We start from the raw sequence: 12,295 nt of genomic DNA, 5'->3' as shown, positions 1-12,295 counted from the left end.
AAATCATTACATGTCCTATATGTGTGAGGAAGAAAAATCTACATGCTTCTGCTGACTGTATCCATCTATGCTAAAAGTTTTTGTATTTGGGAAGTGCTCCACCAATGAATCCTGCAGCATGAGCACAGCCAAATATAGAATACCTGGTACAGTTTGTCTAGTGTACAAGTACTTAAGATACTTTTATTCTTCAAGCTTTTAGCTGGAAGTGCTTGGAGGTTACCTAAGGCTAGGTGCTTTCTTCACGGTGAGTTGAGGAGGGCTAGAAATGAACACCCTCCCCTCCTAAGGGCAAGTCTACATCAGCTTTCGTGTCTAAAATACTAATTTCTTAGTTGCACACACATATCTCAGAAACTCCACACAAATAAGTTATGCCTATTACAATTCTGTATCCCCCACAACAGCATCACCCACAGAATCTGCTGTAAATGTGTCCTCGGTACCCACCCAGATGGCTTCCCTTCACCAATTTCAAGTGGGACTACAGAAGAAAGTGTTTTTCTAGGTGAATAATGCAATCAGTCTGGCAGAGCATTAAAGGGTTACAAACATTACATTAAAGGAAGACAAACACACATAAGTTCTGACAGGTATGATGCCAAATACAATCTCCTTTATCTCAACAGAACTGCTTGAAAGACAACATGCACAGGAGTATTCTAAACTGGTTCTAATAAAAAGGCACCACAGTTAGGTTTTTTTGTTTGGGTTTATTTTATGAGATGGATAGTTGTCCTGCATCCACAAGTGTAACTCCAGTCCTAGAGCACCAGCAATGGCTACTGTGAGTTGCAAAATGACAACCTGAAACGCACATCTTCTAAAAACAGCAGCTCTGGCAGATGCTGGACAAAATTCAAGGTACTGGAACACTCACCTGTTGCCAGGTTCTCCCCACTCATGCAGCTGGAAGTATTTCATCCCAGAAATAAAGCGGAGGGAAACCTATGGCAACGGTAACTCTGCTTCTGTTACAAGAATGAGTGTCAGGAAAGATTTTGTCCAAGTCTCTCTAGAGAAGACCATGCGGCTTCCCCAAGCAAAAAACCGTGCTACTCAGACTTAGCAAGAAAGTCCTCCTCTTGTCTTCAAAAGTCTCCAGGGAAGAAAACAAATCACTTCGAAACATTAAAAAATAACCCAGTTTCTTTAAATAAAGCAAACTTGCAGCTCATTCATATAAAGCAGTATCCCTAAAGTGAATCTTAAAAAGAAATAAATATACATTATGTCTATATCCTATTTTGATGTACTGGCTGCAAGGCTTAGGATTTTCCCTTGAAGAAGACAGTTAGATAAATTAGATATCTGTGCTTCAGTGTGCATAACAAAATAACTAAAAATACACATAACTTTCAACAGTATTTTTGTTCCTTGGTGTTGGGGGGAGGAAACCAAGACTAAATCATGATTCAGCCTCAAGGACCATCAAGAATAGCCTCTCCAGTTCAATGTCCTTAAAGCCAAACTAAGAAAAGTAAGTAGGTTGAACAATTTGTTCACCGAAACTGCTCAGGCATTAAAATTGATCACTTTATTAAATTTACTCTTAAGTTACACTAACATTAATTTGATTAAATAAATGAGTAAGGAAGCTATAACTAATTGCTAATTAGATACCAATGTATGACAGTAATTACTTCATCAAAACACAAATCAGAGAGTCTTGACCTGGAAGAAGCATCTGCTTGGATGTTTAACTACTCCAATGATCATGTAGCTCAGGTTTAATCTATTTTTAAATTTAGGACAATTTCCCTAAATGTAAGGATTTCATTCCTATGCTGATGGACAAATTGGCTAAACATGGGCAAGAAAACTAACAGAAACTGGCTACATATGAAAGTGTCATCCTGCGTAAGTTTAAAAGAAGACAGACAGACCTGTTACAAAAATCTATGTCTCTGGAAGGTTAAGATACAAACATTATTAAGCTATAAGGGGAGTGTCTACATGAAATAGTAGTCATACTGGATGTAATTTTAAGGGGAGGACTTGGAGTGCGGTTAAAGTAGTGCAGAACTAATGGTTTCGATAACATTGGTTATCAGCCTAGCAGGGTACACTATTTGTTGTACTGACTTTGAAAGCAGCAGGTGAAATTTTGTCAACGTGATGAAATGAGCATTGGAAGTGCCACTGTCATGCAGCAATAAGGAAATTAATAGCAACCTGTCCAGTTTTTCCAAGGTTTAAAACTGTGGAAGGGCAAGGGATGACACAGGAAACAAGAGCTCTCTCAGTCCAAGGTGCATTCCCAAAGTCAAGGCACACGGGGTGTCTGAGAGACAGGTGTGGAAGTCAAACGAGGTACAGATTATTCCCCACTTATCAAAAAATAGGTACATTTTTATAACAGCGGAAGAAAAAAACAAACAAAAAAAGAAATCCCCCTGTTCTGATCCATATCACACCACAGAAAAAATATCACCTACCATGAAACGTTCTAGCTGCTTAGAAACACACTGTCCCTATGCCCCAAAAATCCCAAATGAAAGGTATTTAACTTTTCATTAAAAATTTGAAAAAGTGGTACGAAATTAATCTCATTGATATTTTTCCAAGAGTGAAATAAAATACCAAGGGCACACAGCTGGAGGTATAAATAATACATTTCACTTCATGAAACTTAAGAAAAATTTTCTTAACTTTTGCAGCTTTACAAGCCCTTTATTGAAGAGACATGCACATTTACAACTTTTCTTCTCCTACAAAACTGGGATGTTAAAAGTAAACAGCACTTAATGAATTTTATAACTCAAGAACAGTAATAGGGAGAACAGGATATGAAGAGCTCACCTGAAGTGCTCAGCTTACAAAAGGCCATAAATAAGAATTGCAGATGTCCCATTTATTACATAGAATATAATCGAGAGTATATATGCTCCTTGAACCTCGTGTTTACCAAGAAAAGCAATAATTCTGGTGAAAAGTGGCACTTCCTTGGACTCAAAAGCTTTCTTTCTTATCCTCACATGATATAGGTGCAAGTTAGAAAAACAAACAAAAAAAAAAACACTTTGCAAAGTATTGTTCCCCATACTAGTCAGGAATGCACAAGAAAAGAAGGTATGTTCTTTACGTGGTTCACTTCCAGGATAAAATAAAAAAGTAATTACAGCCAAATGCACAAAGGTAACACATGCAATATCACACCCTGGCGGTCTTTAGACTTTTAACTCGGTGTCTCTAGACTATGTTGTGCCAGATGGCATAAAAATCCATGAGCAAAAATCAATTTGGATGTGTCCTGCACAACTATCTTTTCTCTACTTATAACAAAAAGAACTTTAAAAACCTGTGTCAGTGTTGTAGCTTCTGAACATCTTTTAGTTCTCCAATTATCTGTGTTTTCCCCTCTCAGTATTAATGAAGAGGTTTTATTGCAGAATAAGGAAATTATGAAACTGAATTGTAAACTGATATTTGGATTAGATGCTGTGGGAGAGGAAGAATATTTGCTCACTTATCATCTCCCACCAACTTAACTACCTTGCACGAGATCCTAATCCCCAACACAAAACAGGCCCAAGACACTGGCAACTGCACAGGGGGTACAGGCAGCGCTGATGGAAGGGCTAATCCAAGGTGACATTAATCAGAACAAGCAACTGTACAGCTCACAAACGACAGCATAAGCCCATGTCCTCCCCTGTGCTGCATGTGAAGCGTATCTACAGAGGAACAACCAAGCATTAGAGAAGTTCTTTTTCTCCGTGATTCCCATGGCAGAGAATTGGGCATGGATTCAAGAAAGTCTTCTACACTTCTCTAGCACAAGGCTGTCGCTGTGACACGCACTGGTGAGCCACATCAGGACAGCACAGGCCTGAGAATGCATCAGCGATCATCAGGATGTTCCTCATGTGACCAGAGTTTACCTACTGAATCCATGAAGCCCACATGGGCCTTCAATATATGACTACTCACTGCAGGTGCATGCTCAGCTGCATCTTAAGTGGTGCCACACTATAGTCCCACCTGTACTTGTGTTTACACAGGGGTTATCTCTATGGAAAGATGTAAACAGAGCACAGCCCACAGAAAGATGAACCTATTGCCTATTAGTTGCAAACTTTCAAAGTAAACAGTACTTATCTACAACCTTGTCTTTAAGGTTTGAAGGCAGAGAGAAACTGACGGATTACCTGGTAATTATTTTGGTTTTGTGACAGCCTCAGTTGACTTGAAGATGTAAAATGAGGAGAAAAGGTACTTCTTGATGGGTTACCACTGTTATATAACGTACTGGATGTTGTATGTAAGGAGGTCCGTGCAGGTAAGTGGTAGTCTCTGTTATGATACAGAATACTGTCAGGCACGTCCCTGGTGTTCACCATCTGTGAACTACAGCTCATGTTTCTTCCTGGCCCAGACAAGGCCGCACTTTGGTTCTCTACTCGAACAGAACTGCTGCTTTCACAGTATCTTGAATAGCTTTGTATTTGTGCTCCCATGGACGCTAGCTCTTCTTCTCTAGCGTACTCATCATCCACGTCTCCAGTTTCCATCGCGATGGACAGACAGCTGCCCTCCACCGAGCAACGCTTCTGCATCGCGCTCCCTCCCACGATTCGCTGAGGTTGATCTGTAACCGCCAGAGAAAACACTTCACGGATTTCCAGGTTTTGTGTGCTACAAGCAGGGTCCCTGGAATTAGCCCTTTGGCCAGGGGGGACATGTGACACAAGAGGTGCGTGTTCCGTTTTTTGTAACCGTTGACATCCCACAGGTTCAGCTTTACAGGGTCTGTGGCAGATCATGGGTTTCTGAGGTAACACCAATTCTGCGGTCTGGACTGAGGAACCGCCGTAACTTTTTTTAGTGTGACTATATATGGAGTTCGCAGAATTCAGTACACTTGTCTGCCTAGATAAAATAATAGTCTTTTCCCCTACTAATAGGGAAGCATTTTTACAATGTGGTACTTGTCGTCCTATAGGGATGTGATGCTGCTGCTGAAACTCTGTATCACTTTTTCCTGGTAGCCGTGGAATAGAGGTTTTATGGATTTCTGCCATAGAAACGTTTGTCTGTTTGGTGGATCCTTGCCTACTGGATGAACTAGCAGGACTGTATATACCAGTAACTATCACATCGTTATTAGAAGAGGTCCAAGAAGACTGCTGGCTTTGGGATCGAGCAATATTTACCACATTTCTAACAGCTGCTTCTGGAGGTACTGAGGGAGTAGTAGGGACAGTCCCTGGGGGAGTGCCGCCAGATTCTACAGCACTCTTGCTGCTCATCTTCCTCCGCTTATTGCCAACCCACGTCTGCAAACAACAAACAATGACAACACACAAAACAAAGCATTAAATAAGCAGAAAAATCAGGCAATTCCATTTTTAGGCAGACCTGATGAAATATTAAGTGTTCAAGTTAACGACCTAAGTCTACAAATACGTAAATCATTTACTGATTATGCAGACTCTGAACAACACAGGGTGGAAATCCATGACTGTCATGCTTAGGATTCATACACTGATACACATGAGAACTCCAGTCTCAATTCCAAAGCCCCAGTTTCTCATAAATCCTGAAACTATATCATGCCTCCTGTCCTCAAGTTACTCTTAAGATTTATTTAATTGACATCCCTGTGACTAATTCCCCCCAATTTACGCTTTTAATATTTAGTACTTCGGGATGCAGAACCATCACTCAGGTATGTAACTGAACTTTTGCAACCAAGTAACTGAGAGATATGACCTTTAAAGCTGCCCTGAAGAGAAAGTGCCAATTCTTGAATTTAGATGAGAGGAAGAAAAAGAAGAACTCTGTCAGACAATTACAAAACAATTTTGTGAAGTATTTAGACCTACCGACTAAGTTCTCCTCTGTCAGCTGCACAAATCAAGATCTGATGTCAAAACCCACTTTTCAAAGACACGGATAGACCAGATTAGGACTACTGGGATTAGATTCCAACAGAAGTTTGTATTATGGATGTTTCCAGAAGTGACAATGACAGTATATGCTTTTGTGTAAAAGCAGAGGAAAAAAATGAAAAATGCCAGTACTACAGCAGTTGTGCACAGGTTAAAGCATACTGCTCTTTTAAACACACAGGAAAGTCTGTCCTGCAAGTAACACACTAAGATACAGCTAAAATAACTGAAGAAGAAGTATTAATTTCAGTATTTGAAGAAAAAGAGTTAATCTGGTGGAAGCATCAGCACTAACACTGGAAGCATAAGCACCACTCAACTGTTCCTGGCAGTTTTCGTGACAAGGCCTGCTCAGTTCTTTCGCCATGGTGTGTCTGTACTGAACATGAGGACCTAGGCGAGCAGGATGCACGTGCCAAAGAACAAAAAGTAAGCTTTTCATCTCTTAAGCTGGTTATGAAAAAGATCAGATACACATATAGAGATACAAAGATAGTGTTTTCTGCACCACTCCGGATATCATCTGCTGCACACCTAAAGCTAAACCAAAACAAGAGCTCAACATCCAGCAACCAAAATCAGTTGATATAATCAATAAACTTTCTGACCTCACAACAAGCAAACTGCACTGAGGACCTGTCCTGGGTTCCCACCTCATCACATGGAAGAAGGGAAGACCTGCTAAGGAAGTAAACACATTTCTCTACAGGAAAATACACATCCCTGCCATACAGAAGTATGCTTAAGTCTCCATTCCATTCTACCCATTTTTGTTGTCAAATTTTATAAAATGTCTACTTTGAGACATGATCTATTGCATGCAATTAAGTCTGTTACTAGTGATATTTTTTTTCTTCTCAAAAGCAAGTTTAAATACACAAATTATAGCCCCAGGTCTCAAGCTGCTTTCCTTTATTACACAAAACAAATTTGGACAACCAAATTTATTTTTTTCTAATTTCTGCTCAGTCAGTAAACTTTCAAGAAAGAAATTATAATTAGAGACACTGCAAATTTTGGGCCAGAAAAAGAGATTTCAGCCCCAACCTTTCTAACTGTGTAATACTAAAATCTGGAGTTTTTCTCATGGTTTTCCTGAAAAGATTTTCATTCAAAAAAAGTCAAATAACTTACTAGCAGTACTATTCACTTGGGATGAAAGCACAGTTTCATTAGACAGCCCAAACCAGATGTGCAACAGCTAAGGAGTCCCATCCTCCTGTGCACATCTCCAGTGTCTTGCTGCCACCATTCAAGCAAAAGCACACACCCGAATGATCAACGAGTGCAACTCTTCAAAAGGCATAAAACTGACTTGGGAAAAAAAAAAAAGGAAGAAAAGAACAAACATTTTGGTGAGGTTAGCAAATTTAACTGGGTTACTCTGAAACTGAATAAATGCAAGAGATGATCAGCACAAGAAGAAAGACGGAAAGAAGAGAGAAAGTAAGTGATACAAAACCTCCCATTTTTAGCACTGGGAGATATTACCCTAGAGAAGAATTATGTGAAACTATACTCTTGGACTAAAAAGGTAGCTCCACATTGTTACTAGCTTGATGGTCATGGTATTAATTTGGGATGTGACAGAGCAGCCATTAAATACAAAATATCCTAAGAAAAGCGACATGAATCTTTGTTTCAATCAAGTTCCCCAACTGGTAAGTTTGGGGAGCACTTTCACTAACACTGGAAGCATTACTGAAATTCTTAACTTCTATTTAGGATGAGAAGAAGTTCCCAGAAGAAAGCAAAAATCCAAATGCTAAGAACTTCACCTGGGATTTATGAGACCCTGATTTTACATTCCCAGTTTGAATCAGGCAGAGCTGGAACTTCAGACTGTCCTGCAATTCACATACACACCACAGTGGGGACTATGATTGGCCATTAGTGTTGACCGTAAGTTTCACCCTAAATCTGAATATCAAATCAAAAATAGGACTTCTATTTTTTCCAACCCAGCTCAAGACTGAAAAACTGGTTGTAGTTCTATGGCACAAGGCTATAGAAATCCTGATTTGGGGAAAGAATATATTAATAGACTTATGACATCTGAATTATAAATCACATTTAGGGTATTCATGTTCCTATTACAGTCATATCTGCAAGTGCCAGCTGCAACTCAAGTATCATTTTGCTAGACACTGTGCAAAGAAGTACTAATCTCTGCTCAAGAGTTTTATAGGAAAAAGAAAGGAAAAAAGAAGAAAGGAAAAAAGGGAGGGATTAAGAGAGGCAAAAAGAAGGAGTGTAAAGAAGAAAAAGGTAAGGTCTTAGAAAAATGTGACAAATGCTGGGTCTTCTTCCATTACACTTCTCAAGTCAGGAGAAAGTAAGTATTGCAAGTGAGTGCTCAGTAAGGAAACAAAACTAAAGGAAAAAGGTCATGATACATTATCGCAGTAAAGGAAAGGGAAATATGAAGATGGAGAGTGAATGAAGACTGCAAGTAGAGGAGAGACTGGCTGCCTCCTCTAGGGCCTTCAATCAGAATAAAAATAGAAACCCAGGCCCTGACTGCATCATCAGCATCCAGATTCCTGTTACATTTGTCTGTCTGTTCCAGGGAGTCTGAATTCCTGGCTGACTTTCAGGACTTCCCACCACCTAGAGCTGAGGAAGGAAGTTTTAATATTTCCAGAGTATTTTGAGGAAGGGGAATCCTGGTAAGATCCGGGAGCAGAAGGGGTCATTATTGTCAATATATCACTGGTATACCACTTAAAAAAAAAAAAAAAAAACAAAAACAAACTAGGCTAGTCTTACTTCTTCCTCTTCAGTGTCCAGTGTTGCAGCAACTCCTGGTAGCTACATTACCATTGTTATTTTTTCAGCTAATGCTTCATGATTTCTATTTCTGCTCTGAGACAACAGCCATTTTCTTGTCTAGTGTTTCACAAAGGGATTATTATTTCCCTTCCCATGGAATTCATAGACTTTGGAAGAGCTCCTGTTCACACTAGTGACATTCTTCTTTTATAAGAAAAGAATGTACTCACTGTAAATAACCATGAGGGAGCACAATATTTATGACTGTGATATGGAATATAAGTGAGACAGAGTGTCAAAAGAAATCTTTCCACCATTATTCCCCCAAATACATTAGGTGATAGCAATTTGTTTAACTTAAGAATAGCTTCCTAAAAACATGACCTTTCTTTGGTACAATACATTGCACAAGGTTTCTAATAGGCAATTTAATAAAAAACAAACAAATAAAAAACCCCAAAACAAAACACCATCAACAAAAGACAAACAAGCAAAAAACCCAAACCAAACAAACATCAGTCACTCCCTGTGCAATCCAGGCCCCTGCTAAAAACAGCAATCATGTGAAGACATTTCAGTGAAAACAAACTATAAACAGGCTCACTGGATAAAAATGAACAAGTCACACAAGTGTACTGAAGTCTGATTTAAGAAAAGTATGAAGTAAGAGGCTCCAGTCCTCTACACAGATTTTACACAGAGAAATGAATGTGTGCAAGTTTAACATACAAATTTGGAAGGCCTCAGTACTTACCCTGACTACACTGAAGTCCAGTTTAGTTTCTTGTGCACACTGTAATATGAGCTGAAAGCAATTTTTACTTTGATTTGTCATTCCATTTTCATAATAACGCTGTAATATCCTTTGTTGTTCTACAGTAAATACAGAACGCAGATTCATCTAAAAATAAAAGAAGATACTCTGAAAATTTGTATAAAAACTGTAATACTTGTAGAATGCACAGGCTCTCATTTATGTTTATTGTGATAAGGCTAAGTGTTGACTTGTTTTCTTTATGGAGTACTTTACCAACACTTTTACTTACTTTCCAAAAAACCCTGTTACAGTCAGCAATAGTGATTCCTTTGTGAGGGACTCAAGTTGAACAGGTGAACTACATGTTTGGAACAACACTGACAGCCTTTCATAAATAAATATCACATTGCGTTGCTAAGTCCAAGAGCCTCTAGTTTCAGACAAAGTTTCTCCCTTAAAAAAAAAAAAAGGCATTAGGCAAAACAGAATAACACCAGCGGCTCGAACAGTATGGGCAGGTTTGTTTCCCCTCCCCTGCCAAGAAAAGAGACAAAATTTGAGATAAAGCAAAGGTGACTGTTTGGCACGAGTAAAGTTTCCACAGTCTCTGAGTTCAGCAAATCCTGCACTCCCTTATGGCCGGTCATGCTACTCCTCCGCTGTGTCAGCACCAGCGCTTCCCAGCTGCAAAGTCAAAGATCAATGACCAGGACTGAAGGCAAACAAACAAAAAGAGAGAAGGGTTTGAGGCCATTCTGGTCATCCAGCCCACTGTGATGTTAGTGCACTAATATTAACATGGAGGGACCACCCAAATCCCAGCCTGTGTCTAGAAAGGTTCAAGCTACTGTGAAACTGTATCCTGAGGCTCTAAATCAGGCTGGCTTGGAACAGGCAAACAGCTGACTGTTACCAAGCACAGAACAGACTCCCTAATCACAAACTGAAGTTTTACGCTCTTGTTATTTGGTCTATGCAGGCAAATATAATCCTCTGGTTATATGTAAGAAAAGAGCCCCAGCACCACAGGATTCCAAGAACAGGGCCTTATTTTGTCCCAAACAGGAGGCTGCCAGCTGAGACAAGCCAAGTGCTGGCCAGAAAAAACCTACATCAAACTTTGTGTCTTGGAAAGAAGAAAAAGGTGACCAGCCACAAGCGATTTTTATCACTTTCAGCACATGTATCAAAATAACGCAGAACAAGCTAAAGAATGAGAAACCACACCATCACCTTGCAGGAAAATAAAAGGAACAGGGGAACCCTTTGTAGCTACAAAGCTTTTAGTTATTGTGTTTGGAAATTTCTGATGGAAAGAAGAGCAGCAATATATTTAACCTTTGCACAAGAACTGCTTTGAGTTCAGAGCAAATAAAATTAAGAGCTCAAAAGCATGAGCAGACACCCAACTCCTTTCACATTATTATAATCAAGATCATTATCCTACATAACGGTAACAGATATTAGACTTCAACAGGCCTCTATGAAGGAAAAGCACCATATACAACAGGACAACATCCAATTTCAGACTCCCTGCCCAAATCCACTCACTCACCACCTACTCATGTCACCAAACTCTCTCCTCTTCATCCCACTGTGATCAGAAAACTCACTGATGTAGAGTGAAGACGAATATCCAGAATTTGGAGTACAATGCTTGTAGGTCAGAGCTCTCACTTCGGAGTTTACTTTCCTCCATATGTCAATAGGCGGTAGAAAAAATCACTAACTACCCAGTTGTAAAAATTACAGTTTTCAATAATACTTAAAACAGAAGATGACTTTTCATCCGCATTTTAAACTCTGTTCCTAGTTCTTATTTACCCTCTCACTCCAGTGCATTTGTAAACGCAGCACTACCAGCTGCATTACAAATCAGGCTTTGCCCAAGTGGTGCCTCCCCCAGAACGTGTGTTCAGTCAAAGTCAGAGCTGGGCAAAGGAGACTCTTGCTCTGAATACTCTGCTGTTTAAAGAAATTTATAGCAAGCAACAGAAGAGATAATTATTAGCCCATTAACAAATCAATAAAGTTAATAAAAATCTACTTTATGAAATTAAGAACAGACTTCAGATCGCCCATGTGGATATGCATGACAATGCAGCCACCAGTTGATTTATGCTGTTCTTAGAAGAATCACAAAATCAACACGTGTTCTTTTCCTCCTGCACAACCGGCAGGACTCAGCTTACACTTTTGTGCCTACTGTTCTTTCAGTACCAGTGGTCCTGTGTTATTTAGTTGAGATCAGTGCCCACAAATGACCTCATCAGAAATAGTTATGAACCTTCTATCTTTCCAGATCCAGATGATGCCCATGATCCAATAGCTTCAGCAGTTCTATACATAGGCTCAGCAAAAAGCAGCATGCTCTCCAAACAGCTCATCAACTGCAATAAAGACTCCTCCAATCACAAGATAATATTCTTTTGATCTTCAGATAACCTCATATGCATTGCCTGAGAGACTTGGCCTAGCTAAGCTCAAGAGAGGTCATGGTCTGGTTTAATAAACATCTCATTTTTGCATTCTCTTTTAATCACTTGTAAACTATGCTTGCCAGGCAAAACACTTGTAAGATTCTTTAGTAGCTTCTACCTTGAAGTCCAGTCAAGTGCACTTCAGATATTCTTGCATTTTCTCTAATATGGGAGATCCCTGGTGCTCAGTGGAAATACATAGAAATGAGAGAGAACTTACAAAGTGCTGACATTACCAAGTGTTACTACTGCTATTAGTATCAAGTGAATCAGTAGGTCACACACTTTCATAGTGGACTCAGTATTATTTAGAACAATCGCAGTACCTTCAAAGGAAATAAACTCCTTTTCCCCAACTTGTGTACCTATGAAGCAGTCCAGTTTCTTCAGGA

The 12,295-nt window shown here is 39.5% G+C and overlaps 1 protein-coding gene across 17 annotated transcripts in view; it reads right to left on the bottom strand.

Moving 5' to 3' along the window:
• The window catches only part of HDX (highly divergent homeobox), a 46,144-nt gene that overhangs the window by 29,905 nt on the left and 3,944 nt on the right, over nt 1–12,295 (bottom strand). For 7 of the 17 annotated variants that reach the window (XM_065077893.1, XM_065077894.1, XM_065077888.1 and 4 more), the window contains 3 exons: nt 9,713–9,876; nt 9,421–9,567; nt 4,152–5,279 (listed from right to left, as the gene is read on the bottom strand). In XM_065077893.1, coding sequence (XP_064933965.1) covers nt 4,152–5,279; nt 9,421–9,567 — 1,275 coding nt within the window. In that variant the 5' untranslated portion in view covers nt 9,713–9,876. Of the gene's footprint in view, nt 1–4,151; nt 5,280–7,028; nt 9,364–9,420; nt 9,568–9,712; nt 12,289–12,295 lie in introns of those variants that run through there. The other 10 variants (XR_010475698.1, XM_065077895.1, XM_065077892.1 and 7 more) reach the window with 4 other exon arrangements.

Source organism: Columba livia, chromosome 12, assembly GCF_036013475.1.
Source record: "Columba livia isolate bColLiv1 breed racing homer chromosome 12, bColLiv1.pat.W.v2, whole genome shotgun sequence".
In the NCBI taxonomy this organism is placed as follows: Eukaryota; Metazoa; Chordata; class Aves; order Columbiformes; family Columbidae; genus Columba; species Columba livia.
This window is presented reverse-complemented; position numbering and strand designations above follow the sequence as displayed.